The sequence below is a fragment of the Ips typographus genome, linkage group LG2 (assembly GCF_016097725.1).
Source record: "Ips typographus isolate SLU linkage group LG2, UJ_Ityp_2.0, whole genome shotgun sequence".
NCBI lineage: Eukaryota > Metazoa > Arthropoda > Insecta > Coleoptera > Curculionidae > Ips > Ips typographus.
Window position 1 is genome coordinate 24,657,785 of NC_138423.1, and position 22,684 is coordinate 24,680,468.

General features: G+C 36.4%; 3 protein-coding genes and 1 long non-coding RNA gene across 9 annotated transcripts in view; 2 read left to right on the forward strand and 2 right to left on the reverse strand.

Moving 5' to 3' along the window:
• The first annotated feature begins 1,089 nt into the window (after positions 1-1,089).
• Positions 1,090-3,640, forward strand: LOC145725293 (transmembrane protein 192). 2 transcript variants are annotated; one of them, XM_081973997.1, is made up of 5 exons: positions 1,090-1,321; positions 1,407-1,661; positions 2,616-2,895; positions 2,950-3,098; positions 3,157-3,640. In XM_081973997.1, the coding sequence occupies exons 1-5, from the start codon at positions 1,283-1,285 to the stop codon at positions 3,271-3,273; spliced, it is 840 nt and encodes a 279-aa protein (XP_081830123.1). In that variant the 5' UTR covers positions 1,090-1,282; the 3' UTR covers positions 3,274-3,640. The 2 variants fall into 2 exon arrangements, with proteins under 2 accessions (XP_081830123.1, XP_081830124.1); XM_081973998.1 differs by having other exon boundaries at positions 1,424-1,661.
• TTLL15 (tubulin tyrosine ligase-like 15) lies at positions 3,335-20,871 on the reverse strand. Of its 2 annotated transcripts, none has more exons than XM_081973994.1 (7): positions 20,762-20,871; positions 5,508-5,790; positions 5,020-5,455; positions 4,700-4,957; positions 4,406-4,618; positions 4,134-4,347; positions 3,335-4,082 (listed from the first exon to the last, which is right to left on the reverse strand). In XM_081973994.1, the coding sequence occupies exons 1-7, from the start codon at positions 20,780-20,782 to the stop codon at positions 3,975-3,977; spliced, it is 1,533 nt and encodes a 510-aa protein (XP_081830120.1). In that variant the 5' UTR covers positions 20,783-20,871; the 3' UTR covers positions 3,335-3,974. The 2 variants fall into 2 exon arrangements, with proteins under 2 accessions (XP_081830120.1, XP_081830119.1); XM_081973993.1 differs by lacking the exon at positions 20,762-20,871 and adding an exon at positions 11,330-11,520.
• Positions 6,328-7,183, reverse strand: LOC145725295 (uncharacterized). The gene is made up of 2 exons (XR_014177220.1): positions 6,671-7,183; positions 6,328-6,621 (listed from the first exon to the last, which is right to left on the reverse strand). It is a non-coding gene; the product is annotated as an uncharacterized LOC145725295 (long non-coding RNA).
• Positions 14,236-22,684, forward strand: part of ps (RNA-binding protein Nova-1-like protein passilla) — a 50,448-nt gene continuing 41,999 nt past the window's right edge. Inside the window, exon 1 of one of the 4 annotated variants that reach the window (XM_081973991.1) lies at positions 14,236-14,397. Coding sequence is in view for 3 of the 4 variants with exons in the window: in XM_081973989.1 (XP_081830115.1) it covers positions 19,240-19,357 (118 nt within the window). In the remaining variant the exon portion in view is untranslated. Of the gene's footprint in view, positions 14,398-19,050; positions 19,358-19,692; positions 19,887-22,684 lie in introns of those variants that run through there. The other 3 variants (XM_081973989.1, XM_081973988.1, XM_081973990.1) reach the window with 3 other exon arrangements.

Below are 22,684 nucleotides of genomic sequence, written 5' to 3' on the forward strand. Positions count from 1 at the left end.
CTACTAGCAAACAATGCAAATCATGATAATTCCAAATCACAAATATGATTAGCGGCACTAGTAGAAAGAAGTAAGCGTTCATATACAGGGTGTCCCGCGAGGTAAGGGACAAAATTTCATTATGTGTTCTTTAGGTAAATTTGAGTCAAAAATGTCTTACCAAGATATGATTTTTTTTAAATTTAATAGAGTTATTGTGCCAAAAAGTACAATGCTATAATAATAATTATATCTAGGAAAATAACCACCATGTTAGTGAAAAATGGGGTCACATCGTTAAAAAGCCTAAACTATGCTTACAATGTGACTAACACTATTAAGTTTTAAAAAAACATATCTTGTCAAGGACGCATTTTAGGACCCATGTTTATAGGCATTTTCGACTCGAAGTCACCTAAAGAACATGTAGTGAAATTTTGTGCCCTTACCTCGTGGGACACCCTGTATAAGAACTAAAAAGTAAACTTTTTGATAACAATTTGACTTATTTAGCCTAGATTATTAAATGACACAGTGTAAACGAACTAGTTTTACTACACGTGTAGAAATATTTACTTGTATTTTAAATTTATACGTTTACATATTATACAATATTAGAATAATGTATGGTGCAAATGAAATGGTTTTTCTGAGCGGCTGCTTAAGAGAGTTTCAGTTACAAGGCAAATCCGTTTTTAATTTTTGCATTCAAACATTCTAAACAAAAGTTTGTTATGTATTTTTTTTAAAACTGATGTTTTATTGATTTGGATCTAAACGGTCTAAAAGTCCGTCATTTTGAATTAGGCACGTCGGAAGTGATTGACAAGCAACAGCGGAACTTGTCAAGACAATTGTTGTTTGATTTTGTATTAATTTCTAAGGACTGTTTAAATGCAGTTTTAATGTTACTTGTATTTCAAAAGTTAATGAGAAACCTTAAAACAATTAATACAAAATAACTTTTAGTTATTGTTAAATCAGCGCACAGAAAAATTAATATGAATACAACACGTTTCTTGACAACCGTCACATCTGTTACGTTTGTGATCACATGACTACACAAACTTAGAAAAAGAAGAGTACTTTGTAACTCTAACATCATAACCTCCAACTTTGTTTATCAAATAAAAGTCAAAACACTTCATTTTATTTTTGGATACTTTGTAATCTTTTGTGTTTGAATCACTTTGAACTTTTATAGTATTCTCAAAAAAACAATTCAATATCACTAATTTCACTTTTTTAATTTAACGATATTCATACATGCATTTACTGATACATTATAAGCATGGAATAAGCCATGGTCAGCTTATCACAAAACTATAATACAAATTCAGGAGTGAGTACCCTTTGAAAACCGCATATTTTGATTACAGTAGTATTTGCAGTTGTTGCATATAACAATTGAAATTTATTAATTTTAGGGAGCGATATTTTTTAGTGAATCAGTGAACATGGCCGACAGCGAACAACTTTTGCCAACTTTGGAATTCTTTGGAACAATTGGAACATTTCAATCCTTAAAGACCTGCCCACTGTTTAGTTTACACTTGGTTTTTACAGTACTTTTGGATGTCTTGGCTATTGTGTATGCTGCTTCCCATCCAGATACAGCAAGCAGATGCAGAGAATATTTTGTCATAATTTATCTCCATGTTGCATTTTGGTTTTTTACATTGGTAAGTTAAGTAGTACTTTTGTTGTTTTTTAAAGTCTGTTTGGTATAATGTAATGTATATTCACTGACTTTAAAAAAATTGCACAGACATTCAGAGACCTTAGATTCAATTTTTCGCAGGCATTTCAATTCAACTAAGCAAAGTTTATCAAGGAATTGCACCTTGACAATGTTAACAACACCAATGATTACATAAAAAAAATATCTTGTGTTTATGGCCTGTGACAGTTGATGGAGAAGTATCAATAGTGTAGTTTGTGTAGGTTTCTACAAAATTATTATTCAACACAGAATATTATGACTAAAGTATTCAATTGGACAAACGATTTTTAATTTTCTGATATTTACTTTACATATACATACTAGGCCCTCATATAATAAACCTCTAAATGCTACTGAGAACCATCTAAAAAGTGCCAGAACAAGTGTCTTAAACCTTTCCAGAATTGTTTTAAATAGTCAGAGGCCTCTAGAACCGTTTTGAATGTGTTAAAGACCTCTAAATGTCACTAAGAACTTTTTGAAAAGTTTTAGAGCCCTTTACAATGGTCTTAAACTTTCCCAGAATTATTTTAAATGTTAAATGCCTCTAGGTCCATTTTGAAAGTGTCAAGACCTCTAAATATTACTGACAACATTCTAAAAAGTGCCAGAAGCTTCTACAAGTGTTTAAAGCTTCCCAGAGTGGTTTTAAATAGTCAGAGGCCTCTAGAATCATTTTGAAAGTGCTTAAGCTCTCTAAATAATACTGCAAACCTTCTAGAAATTGTCAGTCTTCTACAAGAGTCTTAAACATTCCAAGAATTGCTTTAAATTGTCAAAAGATTTTAGATTAATTTAAAAAAGTGCCAGAGACTTCTACAAGTGTTCTAAGGGCCATTTGCACTGACATATTTAAAGACACTCTAGGCCATGTTTTCATTTGACTATGTGAATAATTTGTTTTGCATTTTAGCTGTTGCACATGTTAACAAAACACATGCACAACAAAATTCGACTAATGGGTTACTTGGACTTTTACAAAAATGTTGAATGTCATGGCAGTTTGCCTCTGATTGTAGTCAGCTTATGGAGTGTGGCCCTTTTATTTGTTCAAACTTTAATGCAACACTATTATCCTGACGATTTTGAGCAAAAGTGTTTGAAAGGGGGTTCTTTCTCACCCAAAGGATACATTTGCGCTTTAATAACTGTGGAGTTTTGCTTACTTTTTGGGATTAACATCAGCTATATGAGTAAGTTGTAATAGTGTTTTCTTCGTGAGTGTATTTTTTTGTGGAAATTTGTAGTGAAGGTAATAAAGTTTAATAAGCAACAGCCTCCACCGGATGTTCTGAAAAATGAATGGCTTTCGTCTGGTAATCCAGAGGCTGTGACCCAAAATGAAGTAGGTTATCATGAGATTGGAAGTAAAGTTTATGATTTTCTGGAAAAACAGGTGGGATACCGATTAGCTTAAAAGTGTAAAGTAACACTATATTTGTAACCTTTTCTAGGCTGACTTAATCCAATATCTTTCCGAGCATAACGTCAAACTGAGGGAAAAAGTGATGCAATTGAGTTTACAAGGGAAAAATGAAAATCCTGAAGCAAGTTCTTCAATAGAAGCATAATTGCTGACTCTTGAAACAAACCTGTACTATTAATAATCACACGCTGTTTTTCTTCTTAATATTTTGCTATTCAGTAGATTTATCATTCCAGCTAACCCAGATTAAATAAATTACTTATATGTACTTTACATTACATTGTATAAACAGGGAATAATTACTTGCTTTCTGTTATTTACCTTTTGATGAATATTCTTTTTGATACTCTCTTTATTCTTTATTAGATGTTGATTAATATGCTTAGTTATTTTATTTTTGCCAGACTGTAAGGATGCACTTTATTGTTAAATTACAGTTTATTTAGCATTAGGGTTTTGTTACTTTATTATATGTAAATTATTATTTGCCAATAAAACTTGACAAAATAGAAGAGTGGTATATTTTGTAAAAAAATGTGTTCCTTTTGCACTGCTGTATACGATTTAACTATCGATCGATAATGGAAAAATTTGGTTATCTAGTAAAGTTCAAAATGTGTAATTTTAAATTGTATTAGGGTCTTAGATTCAGTTTACACTGGGCAAGTCATGAAACTAACCGTTAAAGTGAGGTAAATGTAGTTTGTAGCTGGATAAATTTAAAGACGTTTGACTCAGTTTTTGCTATTCATTCCAGAACAATTAACAGGATACTAACTTAAACTAAGTAATGATAATAAATAAATTATTATATATGTAGGCTATACATGGTATGACTCATGTCTTTTAACACCAACTGTCCTCCAAAAGACATTTTCCTTTAAACCATCTGTAGTGTAACCGATTTTCCGCGGAATACTTTGCGTCAACAGGTTGTTGCGCTTGCTCTTTAGTCTGCAATAATATTGTTAACTTAGAGAGTTAAATCTAATCCTAGATACAAACCTCTATAGGAGGAAATACTCGTTTACAATCCCCTTTATTCAAATGTTCTTTGTACGCTTCAACTAAATAATTTCTGGTTTCTCTAGACAAACATGGTTTGCACAGCTGACAGTCTGGCGATACGCAACTGCTTTTGCATAGCTGACTGTTGCATTTTTCTGGATAAGTCATAATGTGTTTGGCTGAAACCACCATCTCTTCTTCTTCTTTAGTTCTGTGTGTTTTATATTTAACTAGAAAAAATGTACCAGAGGAGGTTGAGGGGTACTTACTTCACTTCTAGTGTGTTTTGGTGCACTTTGCTTCCAACTCCTACAAGTCCTAGAACATTGTAGAGAAGTTGCTGGTACAGCTGTCGGTTTGGTGGGAAATGGGCCGAGGATAAGTTGGGGCTCATATTGGCTTCCAATAAGTAAATGTTCAAATCTTCGTCTATTACGAAGTCAAAACGCATCATTTCGAAGAAGTTTCTTTTGTATTTGTATCTAATTTTCAGTGTCATTTCAATATTTTGATAATTCCAACATTATTTTATATTAAAAGCAAATTATAGTATTTGAATTCACCTTTTAAGAATGTCGGCAATCAAAGGTTCCTTAGCCAGTAATACTGTTCTTATTGACTCTTCAATTTGACTCCAAATAACACTTGGATCTTTGCCCAATCCACGTAAATGAGCGTTCAAACTTTCCTTCATTCCAAAACCTAATTTGTTGTAGTAGGAGTCCAAAGCTTCCACTTCCCATATAGGCAAATAGTCATCTCCCACCACGTATTTATCTAAGTTCGATGGATCAAAGGGATAGTATTTTGTAGGACAGAACCTGCAAAAATAACGAAACTGCAGTTAAAAAGTGTAAAGTATTTTGCAGAGTACTGTACTTACCTCAACAGTGCTTCACCGTTGTAAATGTATACTCTTAAAGGGTCTATAGAGGTGATAATAGTGTAGATTCCTATGTCGAACTTATGCCCACTGACCAACAAGGGTTTGTCTACAAACTCTTGCACAAAAGTGCCACTTTTATCCAAATCGATGTTGGATAATTTCTCAATTTTTATATTCCGATGGTCGTTGTTCTTCTGGACAAACGTTACATTTGGATGAAGTCTGGCGTATTTCAAAAGTTTTTCTTTGTGCTCCGGTAGCTTGAAAGCTGGAGGAATGTAAGGCAGTCCGCTAATTACCAAATCAACTTTATTGGTAATATAGCCACAGCCTGGAAAATGGTTGATTTTCTGCCATGGCTTTAACCGACTCAACTCAGGCTGTAACACTCTGAAAGGATAATCATGAGCCCAAAGCAAATCCCAATTATCACCTAAAAAATACCACTCATTTTCATTGGACTATACAACCAAATAAATATTTACCAGGATCTTCACTTCGTTTATAACCCATCCGTTGCAAAATGGTGAAGACTTCCTTAAGGTGTCCACCTTCAATATTTCTGCCGTAAGCCCAAAGGTTTTTCGTTAAAGGTTGTGCTGGTTCTTTAATGGTTTCTTCCCTATTGAAGCATTGCCTACACTCGTCTGCAGCTATTAGAAAAATGGTGAGCATGGATACTCCACCGAATACTATGGAAAGTCCCCAGTATGTAGTGAATAGCAGTTCAAACAGGGGAGACAAGTCAATTTTCTTTTTAGGCACACCCTAAAATTTGTGTTTTTTTTAGTCTATAAAATGGATAGGTTTCTTAAAGCAGTTTTAGTCCATGAGATTACTTAAAATATGAAGTTTTAATATTTAATTATTTTATTCAATTTTATGATGGAAAATTATAAAGAAATGATAAATAGAAACTGTGACAAAAGTTTCTTGCTTTAAAAGTGCAATAAACAGTTTTGGAGTGGTTAGGAAATTCTGATTCCTTGGTGAATACCCTGTATATGTAACATTTTCTAGTGTAGGTATTTTTATTTAAACAGTTTAAAGTAAACAACTTTCGCTTTTCTCATATAGTGGGTCCTCTCATACATAAATTTAAACGATTTGTTGAAGTTGGTACGAAAGCTTTAATAACAGTACTCAAAATTTCATCAAATATACACTATTGTGATGTATTGCGTTCCCTCGAAAAGCGGCAACACTGGACAGTGGGGGAAGCCGGTGGACGACCGATGACCCGCCATCTCTCTTGCTACTCAACCATGAACGAGGGCACATGTTGGTCTTAATAAAAATTGTCCTTGTACATATATATATATTAATGTGATCAATAAATGTATGCAGTGCCCATTGAAAGAGTCTTCTTCAAATCCCAAGAGCCCAAGACACAACAAATGGCGACGAGGATTGGATACTTAGCCGAAAACTAGTAAAGGGCTAGGATCCCACGAGGAGAAGGACCGACCGGACCGGCGATATTCAAGATGGCAGCCTTGATCGGATCCATGGCGGAATACAACCATGCCACCGATGATTGGCAGATATACCAAGAGAAATTGGACCAGTACTTTGCCGCCAACAAAATAATTGAAGAACCTGTAAAAACTGCAACCTTAGTGAGCCTAATTGGAACATCCACCTATACCATATTGCGTGAACTGACTTATCCGGCATTACCAAAAGACAAAAGGTATGCCGAACTAACCAAGCTACTCTGTGGTCACTTCAGCCCCATTGTATCCGTGTGGCGCGAGAGAAGCAAATTTTGGGCGGCCACTCAGATGTCTGGCGAAACCTCGCAAGAATGGTACGTGCGGGTGAGAGGACTTTCCATTAACTGTGCTTTTGAAGGAAATTTGACCTTCGTTTTGAGGGAGAAGTTTATGGCAGGATTGAGGAAGGGCTCAATACTGGACCGATTATGCGAAGAGGATTCAGATAGGCCCCTAGAGAGTCTTTTAAAGTTGGCGGTACAGAAGGAAGTAAAGAATGGAGAAAGTAGCCAGCACGAGCGTGAGGAAGTCAATTGGGTTAGAAACGGAGCGAACAGTGGCAACAGGGCGGACCGTCACCGAGGAAGATTTGCTGCTCGCGCAGGCATAGCGATGGGCATGTCAGAGGGCGCGCGCAGCCAGTTCCAAGATGGAGGCGGCAATGGCGACAAGTGGAAAAACAATAACAAAAGTGCTAAACAGATGGGAAATCCATCAAAGTGCGGAGTGTGCGGCAGGAACCACCCAGGAAGCTGCCGTTATGCAAACTACAGATGCAGAAGATGCGGCGTAGAGGGCCATCTGGAGAGAGCTTGTCGCAGAGCCACAGTGAGGGGACAAAATGCTCTGATGGAGGCAAGTGAAGAAGCAGAGGTCGCAAGGGACATACTTAAGGTAGATACACATAAGGGTTGTTCAGGGGGATTTGTTGCTCAGGTTGAAATTATGGGGAAAATGTTCAGCATGCAAGTTGATACTGGATCATGTGTGACCACACTAAGCAGGTCAGTGTTTAAAAAGGGTCTTCCAAATGTTCAGCTTGAAGTAGATCACATACTGCTGCGTGGTTACACAGGGTCAATGATTAGGCCATTAGGATACTTTGTGACAAATGTAAGAGCCTTCAGCAAAGTAAGAACAATAAAGATTTATGTAGTTGATAGCATGGGACCTTGTTTGTTAGGCCGGGACTTTCTCAGTGCTTTCAATATATCATTAAACGTTAATTCAGTCTTGCAGTGTTCTCACAGGAACAGGCTGTTGAAGGAATATTCCGATGTCTTGACGAATCGCTTGGGAACTTACAGGTACGACAAGGTCACAATACCCATAGATCCGCAGGCGAGACCCATTTTTCTCAGGCATAGACCAGTTCCCCTGGCATACAGACAAAAAGTGGAAGAGCAAATAAAGAGGATGGTCGAGGAAGGCATTCTAGAGCCGACGACAAATTCAAGATGGGCAACTCCGATAGTGCCAGTCAGGAAGGCCAACGGAACGGTAAGAATTTGTGGCGATTATAAGGCGACTGTGAATAAATGTTTAGACAAAAATATCCACTACCCCTTACCTCGCATAAATGAGATCTTTGATCAGTTATCGGGCGGTAAGTTGTTCACTAAATTGGACCTCAATCAGGCATATACACAGTTAATGCTTTCAGAAGAGTCAAAAGAAGCAATGACACTCACAACTCATTTAGGTCTTTTCAGGCCAAACCGAATGCTTTTTGGGGTGTCTCCAGCAGCTGCTCTTTTCCAGATGACGATAGAGCAAGTTCTGCAGGGATTAAAAGGCGTGGCCGTGTTTGCAGACGACATATGCATCACTGGCGCGAGCACTCAGGAGCACATTAGGAACTGTGAAGAAGTGTTACAGCGATTGAGGGAAGCAGGGCTTACCGTAAGGCCGGAAAAATGCAAGTTTTTCGAGAGAGAAGTAGAATACCTGGGACACGTAATAGGCGAAGAAGGCCTAAAGAAGTGCGAAAAGAAGGTAGCAGCAATAGAAAATGCAGCAAGGCCGACCACAGTAACACAGGTGAGATCTTTTTGTGGGCTGGTGCAATACTATGCTAAGTTCATACCGAACCTGGCAAGCATAATGAAGCCAATTTACGAACTTCTGAAGAACAACATAAGTAATAGTAGTAAAGCTGTAAATTGGAACACCACATGTGAAAATGCCTTTAAGTTAATAAAGAAACTAATTAGCCAGGACATAGTATTAACCCACTTCGATCCCTCTAAAACTACGATTTTGGAGACTGATGCCTCCGATAGTGGCTTGTCGGCGGTGTTGCTCCATAGACAGGCCGACGGAAGTGAAAGGCCAGTGGCCATGGCATCCAGGACTCTGGCTGAGTCCGAGAAAAAAATGGCTATAATAGATAGGGAGGCAGCGGCCATCATTTTTGGACTGAAGTATTTTCAGCAGTTCTTGATCGGGCATCGTTTCATCGTGCGTTGCGATCATAAACCACTGTTGGGAATTTTCGGCGAAAATAAGGGCATACCAGTAAGAAGTCGAGATCGGTTACAGCGTTGGGCGTTGTACATGTCTGGGTTTGATTATAGTATAGAATACATAAAAGGCAAAAACAATTTTATCGCCGATTGTTTATCTAGATTACCAGACGGCAAGAACGAGCTACCGCCGGACGTGGGAGAGATTGAGCCCGAATGCTTCATAAGCTTTGCAGAAACCAGCAAGCATTGGCCACTCGACGCGCAGAAGATTAGAGAGGAGACTAAGAAAGACAGAGTTTTGAAGAAGGTAGTAAGATACGCACAGACAACATGGCCATGCAAACCCAAGGAACTGCAGGTAGAAGAGAAGAACTTATACTCAAAGAGGGATGAACTTCATGAGGAATTGGGCATGGTTATGTGGGGCCACAGAGTGGTGATTCCGAGCTCATGCAGGAAAGAGGTATTAAATCTACTTCATACCAGCCATTTAGGTATTGTTAAGACCAAACAGCTGGCTAGATCATATGTTTGGTGGCCCAACATCGATAATGACATAGAAAACCTTATAAAATCATGTGTTGCATGTCTCAAGACGCAGCCTGACCCACCAAAGGTCGTAACTCCATGGCCAGTAGCTGTTAGACCGTTCCAGAGAGTTCACATTGATTACTTGCTATTCAAGAATAAAAATTACTTGGTGCTCACAGACGCATTCACCAAATGGCCAGAAGTGGTACCTGTCCAGGGTATGACTGCGTCAGAGTTGATCAAGCACCTCAGAAGAGTGTTTTCATGCTTCGGGTTGCCCGAGTTGGTCTGTTCAGACAATGGCAGAACCTTTGTAGCATCAGAGACTGAACTATTCTTCTCAAAGAATGGTATCAAACATGTGACAATCCCTCCTTATAATAGTCAAAGCAATGGAGCAGCCGAAAACGCAGTGAAGACCTTCAAAAACAAAATTTCAGCTGCGCTGAACGATCAGAGGAATAGCAACACTGACATTGACACTATAATTGCAAGATTTCTTTTAAATTACAGAACCACTCCCCATTGCATTACCAAAGTTAGCCCAGCAGAGTTGATGCTTGGCCGCAAACTGAGAACCTTACTGGATCAAGTAAGAAATAGGGTAGTAGATCCAGCAACGCAAAGTGCAACATCCGCCAGGGAAAATATGGTAAAGCATCAAGAACGTGAGACAAATAAAAGAAGACAATGCAAGCAAAGGTTAGAGAAGGGAGAGGAAATAATGGTAAGAGACTATAGAACAATAAATAAGAAAGCTTGGACTGAGGCAGTCATTGAGAGAGTGATAGGAGCAACCACGTATTTGTGCAGATTGCCGACTAGACAGCTGTGGAAGAGGCACAAAAATCAGATAATCGTGAGAGGCGCTGTTGACCAAGCGGACAACAGAAAGTGCTCACAGGCAGCAGAACCGCGACAACCCTCAATAAAACCGGGAAAAATAGCAGCAGGGTGGACAGAAGAAGGGAAGCAGAGTAACTACCACCAGGATGCCACTCCTACAGGAAACTCGAATGAGACACCAGTGGGGCATCTTGACAGCGAAACCTCAACAGATGAGGAGGTGTTCGTAGATGTAGGCTCTCAAACACCCTCAAAAGCTGCAACTGAAGACACAAGAGCTGGTGCCGGCGCCGGATTACAAAGTCCAGGCGTAGAAACCAGTCAGAGAAGAGACAGCATTGTCATGGAGTGCAGGTACGACAAGCGTACACAGGCAGGGGGTGGACCTGCGGCTAAGGGTGGCGTCACCACAAGGTCGGGGCGCGCGTCGAAACCGTCTGTTCATTTGAGAGACTTTATCAAGGATTAGGTAGGAAGTCCCGGACTCTTTAGTTGAGTATGCTAATTAGTATTGTATGGGGTAGGCCTGGTTACCTTTCGATTGTCATGGCGCACACATGTGTTGTCTCATATAGTATAGTTATAGATTAAGAAGGGAGGGAAATGTGATGTATTGCGTTCCCTCGAAAAGCGGCAACACTGGACAGTGGGGGAAGCCGGTGGACGACCGATGACCCGCCATCTCTCTTGCTACTCAACCATGAACGAGGGCACATGTTGGTCTTAATAAAAATTGTCCTTGTACATATATATATATTAATGTGATCAATAAATGTATGCAGTGCCCATTGAAAGAGTCTTCTTCAAATCCCAAGAGCCCAAGACACAACAACTATGATGTATGCATGCATCAAAATACCAATGAAACTAGTTGCCGGTTCTAATCTAGACTTTCTTGTGTCTTGACCTAGTATAACAGACTCTGTTATCTTCCTCTTTCACTACAAAAAATAATAATTTACTCACCTTGTCTAGTTTGTTGTCTGTATTTTCATTATTTTCAATGTTACTTTTCTCGCTCGGTTCATCACTCATTTTTTTCCTGCTTAAACCGAAATCACCTATGTCGACTGACATTGGTATACACTTGATACTATGTAAGACCTTGTGCGATTCCTGCCGCGTCTTAATGGTAACGGTACTCGCGGTACCATCGATGTGAGTGGACGTATGTGCGCGCAAATAGCAGTTTTTTAGGCCAGATGTAGATGAGTTACCTTATATGTTGAATAAATAGAAGAGTAGTACTTAATTTGTGGGATTATTTACTTATAGTTGTAGTCAGTTTTGGTGTGCAACTCATCATACTTGTAAAACAGTCTGATGTCAACTATTCATCAAAATTTTGCTAGATTTTCTAAATGCTTGTTACTAAAAGTAGCAAATAATACTAAAAAATATAATACTGAATGAAACTCTGAAATAGCTATTTTTGGACTGTTTAAGTGAAACTTATAAAATCCAGATTTCCATTTAGTTCTCTGTATTTATTATTAATTAACTTATCGTAAGTCCCCATATGCAGCATTTGCGTAAATCATAGCACAGGGAGTTAATTTGTGATTGGTCCAAAAACACAGTCAATCTCATCATCAATCAATTCAATCTCAAAATTCTACACCATTTACCCATGTAGTTTAGAAAATATCACTTGGTTTTTAGAAAATATTGGATCTCAGAATTTAAAATTTGTGTTTCAGTATTGTAAATTTGATTTTAGCAAGAGTTGTATTTCAGATTAGTCATTTGTATTTCAGAAAAGGTTTCTTGGATATTAGAATGGTTATTTTAATTCCAGAATTTTATTATATTTCTGTGTGGTTATTAGTCCATTTTTTTAATTAAAAAAAAGTCAATAACACAAAAGCTAAAATCTCAATATTAGTGCGGACTGGTTAAGTGAAAACTGATTTTCACTGAGAAAACTGTGGTTAATTTTTAGTCTTTTCCTAAAGAAAAATGTTTGTACATAAATACATTTTTAGTTCTAGTGAGTATAGACAATTCGAAAAAAGTTCTTTACAAGACAAATGTTTTCTGGACACTTGGTGAAGTAGTCATTACGGAAACCAAGAAAGAGTAATTACGAATTACATATCTATTAATTGAAAAGTCTAATTAAGACTGAAAACTGGTTACAAAGACTATTTTTAAGATTCTTAAGTCAACTTTCAAGGTTTCAAAGTCAATTTACTGATTTTTAAGTTAATTTTCACCGTTTTCAAGACAATTTTTAAGTTGGGTTGGGTTGGTTAAACCTAAAAAAACTTCTTTTTTGTAGTTTCTCAGATTTTTTAAATTTAGTTTAGTGTTTTTTGTATCCAATAAATCAATGTAATTTTTTACAAAATAGGGAAGTGAAACTTAAAGTAAAAAGTCTCAACTAAAAGCAATCAAAATTTTACGGGGAATATTACAGATTCTGAAGAAAAGATTTACATAATTCTTATCCTTCCAATCAAATTTGGTAAATTCTGCAGGGGTTACACTAATTGTTTACCGTGTAATTAACAATCAAAATCGTTTGGGCTTGATGCTTAAAGTTTGGGAAGGCCAGTACTTAACGATTTATTAAGAAAGTAGCGTTTAGCCCAAAGGCCAGGTAGTCAAATAATGAAAAAACCCTTCATTGTAGCTGGACAAGTAGCAAATAGCTTGTAAATGCATTTTTGGCTATAATGTAAATACGGGACAAAGAGAGTTCGAAATTTATAATTTATTCTTTGTGCTGCACTTTTAATAAAGATTTAATTTATCTTTTAATATTTTTTAAATAAATTTACAATGGTGAAACTGTCATTTGAATAACACAGTTAGAACTGTTTGTTATAAATATACACATCATTATAAAGACAAATAAAAATATTCACTTTCATACATGAGTAAGATACCATGTTTATTTAATCCTTGACAGACTAATGCAATTTATTAAAACAATATACAAATAAATTCCCTCCATCATAATAATGTAAATGAGACATTGAAGAAATAATCACATTACATCACGTCCATAAAATCTGATGGTAACTGCGCAATCATTATAAATATTATACCAATTGGCAATGGATCTTAGCAGAGTGTTCATGGGCCATCGAACAAAAATAAACGTAGTAAGATTTTTCTATTCAAGGTTTCTACAATACCAGTAATTAAAAGTTAATAAGCATTTATTAGATTTTTAATAACTATAATAGTTACCACTGTAGGTATTAATTAGCAATGAAGGGGCTGAGTTGCTGATTATTCTGATTTAGCGCCCACCAGGTGTTTTGCTGTTAAAACACAGTATAAAATTATATGCTATCCTAAGTAATTATTAAGATAAAATGTTCTTTTTGTGAAACGAGCTTGAAATAATGTGGCAAAGATAAGCAGTGTTTGCAAAAAAAGCAAGCTTAGCTTATATTGTTCGAATGAAATTTGGAATAGGGTCATGACACACCCTTTTGTCTTCAACCCCTTACCAAATAACTTTTGTAGAATATCTTGATTTTGAATCTAGGACACTGTATATTATTTGTATAACGGTTTCTGTGGACTCTTTGAGTTTTTGTTAGACCAACATTGTAAAACATTGTTTAACTTCGTCTAGTGCTTTTAGGATATTTGTCAAATCTCTCAGTATGTTGCTGCAATAAGTACAATGGTTTAATGCAATATTTCTACATTGTAATAATCTGTGGGTAATGTTGCTTTAATATAGTAGAACAAAAAGATTCACTGAAATATATTTAAATGCAAATTTTTTAACCCCACACTTTTCTGATTTTTTTTTCTTCCTCCTGTAACTAGAAAAAAAAAACAAAATCCTATAACAATCACCAATCGTAGATGGCTTAAAACGGTAACAATGACCACCAGCGGTAGGCATCAGTGTCAGTTTGTAAATTTCTGTTATTCAGTCATCACCGTTTTTGTCATTTTTAACCATTTCAAAATTTTGCGTGTTTTGTTATATTCATTGTTAAGTGCGCGTCTTTTCATCTAAATTTCTCGTTTAGCATTGCGGGTTGCAGTTGGCGGTTTTAATGTGGGTAAGTATAGTTTGTCTTATCCAATTTAGGTTTTACACGTAATGTGAGATTTGTTATGTCTCAGAACGTGAGATAAGTAATTCTGTGAGTGTAATTCACATAATCACATTCTAAAGCCTGTGCAATTTATTTATCAAATCTTGGTTTTAATTATTGTTCACTATTTTTTATCGAATAGTACGAGGTTCTATATTCTTATAAAGCAGGAGTGTCTTATCGTATGTGTCGTTGTTTTGTCTTTAATTATTATATCTGTGTAAAACACAAAACACATACAAATTCGATTTGGTTTTCTTAACAAAACCTGAATGATTATAGGGAAATTTATACAAAAATAGGATGACGCAACAATACAATAGACACAGGTACACGGTTTTGAATGTGACGGTTACTTCTTTGTTTGTCACATTCTTCTACTTGATATTTTTTTCGTTTTCTGTCTTTCTCCCGCGCATGCACTTACCTACGTTTCTCTGTCCGTTACACGGTTTTCCTATGGTCGCTTTTGAATTTACCACACCTGTATAAAATTCATCTTTTGTGTTATTCTCCATGCCATTAACTGATCAAGATCGTTTGATAATAAAAACAGAAGTGACATGTGTCAGTGAGTCAAAACGCGGATGTGACGTCATTTAACAGTGAAGACCACCTTAACTCTGTCCAATGTATGTGATATTGACTTATGTCATTTACAAAATTATGCTTCATCCTTGTCTAAAGCTTTGATTTGCAAAACTTTTTTCTTCTCATCGTGGGTTTTCTATGTATAATTTTGAAATTTTCTTACCTGTATTTATATCATGCTTTGTTAGTTTTCCTGAGAAAGGATCAATAGAAATGTGCGCAGAGGAGGTTTCCAACAGAAAATCAATGAAATGTCGCCTGTGATTGGTTGATTGGTCACGTGACATTGACATTTCTTGACTTCTATCCAATGACTGGACATATTTTTGGAACTTTCAGTTGGAGATTCACTCCGCGAACAGATCTAATGTCAAAGTAGGCAGGCATGTAGGTGCAGTGACATTTCAAAATGTCACACGCATGCACCACCTACTCTGTGAAGCGAGTGGATCAAATTTGACGTCACGATGATGTAATTTGACAGTTGGTAAAAATATTTTGTTTAACTATAAACTAGAAGGAGCGAATGAAGAAGCCTGACATACACAAACAAAAGTTACCAAACAAAATCCCTAGATTTGATTTATGAGTTTGAGTGACATTGGCATAAGTTTCGGATCCAAACGCGTTATAATCTAAAAATCACGTGACACCATAATTTTAAAATCACATGATGGTCACGTGACTTTTTTATCATATCATAACGCAACCTAATTCATATTCACTCCTCCTAGTTTTTAAATAGACTATACGTTACCGTGACGTCAAATTTGAAACGAGGGAAAAGAATTATCAATAGAAACACCTGTAGAATGTGACAGAAACCTGACAGGTTCCCTGCTTTAGAAGAATAGGCTCCCAGATGGGTTCCAATGCACAGCAAAGACATATTTATGCCTAAGGACCTGAAACTGGGTGAAATAAGCATTTTAAACCTTTTAAAAATTGGAAAAAATGCATTTTTTTGTCAAAATTGACAATTTTTTATTTTGAAGCGTTAACAAAAAACATAAATTTGTAAATGTCTATAATTTCCGTGAAATCAAAAAAAGAAACAATTTTAAAAGAGTTCAAAATAATCAATGAACTAGAAAGAGATGGCGTCAAACTTGATAAGTGTTATCTGTCAGTCTGTTGAAGTGAATGTGACGTAATTGAGACAAGATACCAAGTGGTCATAATATGACTAACTGTCGAATGACGTTGCACTTGTTTTAGCAGATTGACACATGTTGGGTACGAAGTTTGTTGCCATCTTTGTCTAGCCCATATCTAAAAATGGTTCTCTTTTCTTACCACTGGTTTCTTAAGTATAATTTTGTCTCTTTCAATAAACAAAACTAAATATTTTTGGCAGTTTCAAACACAAGAATTATACTTTTGACAGGACACTAGACAGTTGTAAACCATTTTGACAGCTGATTTTTATTGTATTTTGTGTCATTTTTACAGAAAAACTCTCAAGTTTCGGCAGTGATTTAATTGATTCTGATCTACGCCATAATGATATTTGATAGAAAAAAGACATTTGAATGAACAATTGTTTGACAGAAAAATTGACATTTGAGAGAAAAAAATTGGTATTTTACTACAATTTGTTTGACAAAAATCAATAATTAACAAAAAAATGACAATTACCAGAAAATTTATTGATTGATTAACTACAAAGTGAAAAATGGGTTAAAAACTCTTTTGACAGTATAAATTAGAAAATGACGTATTTTTGAAAGTTTCAAACTCGTAATGACAGTCAAGACACTTTTGACAGTTTCCACTTTAAAGTAACACTTTTAGACATTTTCAACGTTAAATATGACAGTTATAGGCAATTTTGACAGTTCTAAATTCAAAATGAGAGTTAGAAGACCGTTTTGAGAGTATAAATTTGAAAATAACGTATTTTTGAGAGTAACAACCACAAACTTGTCAAAAATTACAATTTACAGTTCCAACTTTAGAATGACACTTTTAGACAGTTGCCAACTGAAAAATGACAGTAGTCAGAAAGTTTTTCGTTATTTTAGTCCATTGGATTCTAATGGTTCTCTCTTCTTACAACTGCTTTTCTATGTATAATTTTCTACGAAGGCGTAGAAGGGCCACAGGCGTTATTTTTCTTAAATTTTTACTTCAAACTCAGAAATTAACTAAATTCCGACTTGAAACTCGGAATTTAGTTGCAATGTTGTCAAACTGACAAATTCTACTATTTTGGTTCGAAGAGTGTTTTTGCAATGTTGACAAATTAACAAATTCTACTAATTAAGATCAAAGAGTGTTTGCAATGTTGCCAAACTGAGTAATTTTACTAATTTGGTTTGAAAAGTATATGCAATGTTATCAAACTGACAAATTCTACAATTTTGGTTTGAAGAGTGTTTCGAGTCTGTCCAAACTGACAAGTTCAACTAATTTCTTTGAAGTGTGTTTGCTTGCAATGTTGCCAAATTAACAAACTTTCCTAATTAAGATCGAAGACTTTTTGCAATGTTACCTAACTGACAAAATTTGGTACAAAAGTGTCCTTGCAATGTTATCAAACTAACAAATTCTACAATTTTGGTTCGAAAAGTGTTTGTAATGTAACCAAACTGACAAGTCCGACTAATTTTCCTGAAGTGTGTTTGCAATGTTGCCAAAGTTAACAAATTTTACTAATTTGCTTCGAAGAATGTTTGCAATGTTGCCAAACTGAAAAATTTTGTCTAATTTGGTTTGAAGAGCTTTTGCAATGTGACAATGTAAATTCTGAGTTCAAAGTCGGGATTTAATCGAAATTTAACTAAATTCCGAGTTCAAAGTCAGAATTTAACTAAATTCAGAGTTGAAGTCGGAATTTAAGAAAAAAAATGTTTGTGGCCCTTCTATACGAAGGCGTAGAAAGGCCACAGAGGTTATTTTTCTTAAATTTCGACTTCAAACTCGGAAATTAACTAAATTCCGACTTTGAACTCGGAAATTAGATAAATTTCGACTTCAAACTCGGAAATTAACTAAATTCCCACTTCGAACTCGGAATTTAGTTGCAATGTTGTCAAACTGACAAATTCTCCTATTTTGGTTCAAAGAGTGTTTGCAATGTTGACAAATTAACAAATTCTACTAATTAAGATTAAAGAGTGTTTGCAATGTTGCCAAACTGACTAATTTTACTAATTTGGTTTGAAAAGTATATGCAATGTTATCAAACTGACAAATTCTACAATTTTGGTTTGAAGAGTGTTTCCAATCTGTCCAAACTGACAAGTTCAACTAATATCTTTGATGTGTGTTTGCTTGCAATGTTGCCAAATTAACAAACTTTCCTAATTAAGATCGAAGACTTTTTGCAATGTTGCCTAACTGACAAAATTTGGTAATTTGGTTCAAAAGTGCCGTTGCAATGTTATCAAACTAACAAATTCTACAATTTTGGTTCGAAGAGTGTTTGCAATGTAACCAAACTGACAAGTCCGACTAATTTTCCTGAAGTGTGTTTGCAATGTTGCCAAAGTTAACAAATTTTACTAATTTGCTTCGAAGAATGTTTGCTATGTTGCCAAACTGAAAAATTTTGTCTAATTTGGTTTGAAGAGGTTTTGCAATGTGACAATGTAAATTCTGAGTTCAAAGTCGGAATTTATCTAAATTACTAAACTGCGAGTTCGAAGTCGGAATTTAAGAAAAAAAATGTTTGTGGCCCTTCTACGCCTTCGTAATTTTCTCATTAAACAAAACTTTTCACGTAAGAAAAATAACAATAGAACTGTTACGTAACCGTCAGTCGTCAGTTCTATATGATGAACAGAGTCTGTCATCGTCTGCGGGCGGGCGCTGCGCAAAAAAACTACCAAAAATATAAATGGGTCAAACAAACCATGGAGGAACCAGGTGACGCGCAATGCTGCAACAGTTTTAAAGTGGTTTTTGTCGTTTTTTTTCGAGTTTGGCGCAGCAAATAAAAGTGGGGAACTGGTGCGCTATCTAATCAGCGGCTGGCGGGAACACACACACCGGCAGGCAGCAATTTTGTACAGTTTCAGTTCGATCAAATTCAGTGTGGACAGTGGTGGCGGGCTGCGAGGAGCAACTCGAACCGAAAATTCGCATAGAGCACCAGAAGTGATTCGGTTTCGTTCGTGAATCGGTTTGTCCTGGTGCGCAATATCCTGCTTGCGGCAGTGCGAGTGTGTGTTTTTCCCCATTATTCCCGCTCTGCGCTGATGGACAAATAAGATGGCCGCCGACTCGGGTATGGATACGTGCCCTTCGCCGGAAATCGCGGATTCCAGGAAAAGACCACTGGACGGCGATACGGAAAACGGAGATTCGAAACGGTCTCATTTTAGTTCAGGTAACCTTGCACTTCTTAAGGTTAGCCTTTTAGAAAATTTAGATTAGGTCGCCTAGTTTTTCCTTTTTTTTTTTTTTGGGTTTTGATTTGGTCGCTTGCGATTGCGATGCTGTTTGGTTTTTATTAATTTTTTTGAAATACTGACGTCGTTCGTTGCGCTGGTGGCGCGCTAATTCTTGTGCATTGTGCGAGAGGGAAAGAACAAATCAATCGTGTCCGGCTCGTCGACTCCTGGTGCTGGCGGCGGCAACGGGCGGCAACTCGGCGGCTCCATTCAGCGCGCCCGCTGTACGAATCAGCTGCTCGCTTCGTGGTGTTTTGCTGTTTTAATCCTTCGCTTATTGCCAACGCGAAAACACGACGGCGACGTTTTATATTTTCCGTCGTCCGTGACAACGCCACGACGCGGACGTCGCATATGTTTGCCGAAAAATCAGATTTTTTCTTCCGTCCCGACACCGGTTCCTGCTACTAATGATTCACGACGATTCGTTTTTCCTGCGGAACTTGATGAACTCCTTGCCCACCGGTGAGTTGTCGCTTTGGTGGAAGGCACCCAACCAAAAAACAAACTTGGGGGTGGTTCATCATTCAAATTCAATTCCATCGCTATTTTTAGTTTTTTTTTTCTGTTTCTTTTGCACTCTCTATCAATTACTTGTTTTATCATCTAAGTCCGCCGTATGTTGCCACATCACGCAATCCTGCAGTGACTACGTAACAGCGTCACATCATTCATTACAAACCTTTTTTATGCATTGCCTGGAATCCGTAATCGCAAGCGACAATTCCATATGTACGATTTCATTTTATACGCTTTTATTAGTATTTTGGTGTATATGGGTATGATTTGGATTTGATCGTCTTATCATCATGCATTTTAGTTACCACATGTTATCGTATCAGTTATCTCCATTTACAATTATTGTTTTAATCAACCGTTTTGGTTCGTTAACATAAACTTGTTTCTGTCGAATTCCGTCAAGCAATTAATATTTTTCCCAATCACAAATGCATGTGTGGCAAGGTTATTATTCATATGATTTGCGCTCATGTTTTTATAATATTGTATTTCAGCGCACCTATCCCAGGGCTAGTGACAGTGACGTAATAGTTGTCGTTCCTTGTCTATTAGTTGTGAACTGATTGAGACGGAATTTTGACGTCATTATGTTCTTTAACCAATCGTTAAAATTCGAGGAAATTTGTCGTTGCAGCTGTCATGTCAATGATATAAAAAAATCATAATTGCACACATTTAAATTTATCGATTAGGTTATTATTTTGTGTGAGTTGTATTTGGTAAACGAAAAATGTCTAAACAGAGTACAGTGAGGGCAAACAAGGGCTGATTTTGGGACTGATAGATGTTTCATGTGTCATACAAAGGGGGTTGCTGCTTACCTTACTATGCAGGTTTACCATCAAGAAAATAACACACACAGTTCAGAATCACTACCAACACCAGCCTGCACAACTCAAGTAAAGTAAAATCGACACTTATTTAAATTTTCCGGTCTTACATTTTGTATTTTACCGGCTTAACCTCACTCTTGTGGGTCTTGTCAAATCGGTAAACAACTGAAGCACTGTCAATGTCAATTGTCAATCAATGTGTTTCTGCACCGCCCTCTATACTAGAAAGCCTACAACGTCACTTTTAATGGCACACTTTTATACACAAACGTATGCAGATGCAGTAAAAAATATGTTTTTTTTTTAATTGTTTCGTGTAGTTGATTGCATGTTGTGAGTGAAAAATCAAAAAAGGTTCCATCCTGATCCAGATATGTATAGATAGAGCTTTTTTGTACACAATCAAGTCCAGCCTAAACAAATTGGTTAGAACATTTGTCCGGGAAAGTACAACACACAGAAAACTAGTTTAAACACTGTTCAATATAAGAAAATCTGTAAATCCTTGAAACTAGGTAAGCAAAACTGGTAAATGGTTCTTATGTTATTACCAAGAACATTCATTGAAAATTATTTTTGTTGCTCTCACTAATCTGTTGCTCTAATTTTTGATTTTTTGTGCGACAAAATACGTCTAGTACAAAAACTATACAGGGTGTCCAGTGTCCAGATTTAGAGTGTTTTGACAGGAAAATCTCATTTTCCGGATAAAAACTAGTGTACATTTCTAGAGGTCGTTTTTTGAGAAAAGATGAATTGCAAAACCCGTATTTCGATATCTTGTCAGTTCGTGACGCTAGAGGGCGTTTTTCAAATTTTGCCCATTTTGAAAACTCCTCACAACTTTTTTGTTTATTAACATATCGAAGTGAATTATCGAATTTGTTTGTGAAATACCATCAAGACACAAGGGAAGGGTATATGGCTTGTCTCACTCACTCGTCATTACTAATTTTACTTTGTATTACTGGTAGAGCTCGAATCAGATGAGAAAAGGCCACCGCATCATCAATGACGCAGTTTTTAAAACTATTTCTTTCTCCTTCTACAGTTGCCGTCGCATTAGATATAATCAGAGGCGTCCTATTAAAATATTCCCGAAAATATATTGTTAAGCGGTCAAAAAGCCACTTGGCAACGTAGTACGGTTTTTACTTGGACACAATTAAAACAGATGCGGCAGCGGCCAGGTACATTTGGACCTTTTTATATGCTTTTACTAGCCGGCACTCTAAACGGTGTTGCCAAGTTTAAAAAAATGTAGTGGCGGACAGGGAGACTTAGGGGGTTAGGTTAGGTTCCGTTTTAGTCTGGTGTTTTGGTTGTATTGTTGATGGTCGCAGTTGAAGTTCACATAGTGTTATGAATAAAAAACGTTATTTTGTCAAAATGTCTTTCAAAAAGGTTGGAAAGAAAGGTGTTATCATATACAGCCAAGGCCGTGAAATCGTCAGTAACGTCTTACAATTTATGAAGAAAGAAGCAGAAGGAGTTTCCATTCCTTTGAAAAACTTGTTGTCTTTTATTTTCTTTATTAAAAACGACGAAAATGTTTCATTTTACTGATAAAATAATAGCACGCCACTGACTGGCTGCAACAACTTGGAAAGTAACGAGAGCAGCAATATTTAAAGCGAGACGTACAGAGATCGTGACATCATCGTTTGATGACGCCTGTGGCCTTTTCTTAGCTGATTCGAGCTCTAAAGTCTAATTTTTAGGTTATTTTGAAACTAAATGGGGTAAACGAGGAGGTAAATGTAAGTTGAGCCTTTCCAAAATTAACGAAGTATGATTAAACACCACAAAGAGAAACGAAAATATTTGATGAATTAACTCGAGAATTAATTATACAAATGTCTAGAAACTGATTCCTGGTTTGTTTAATTAAAAATTAGCCAAAGGTAATTC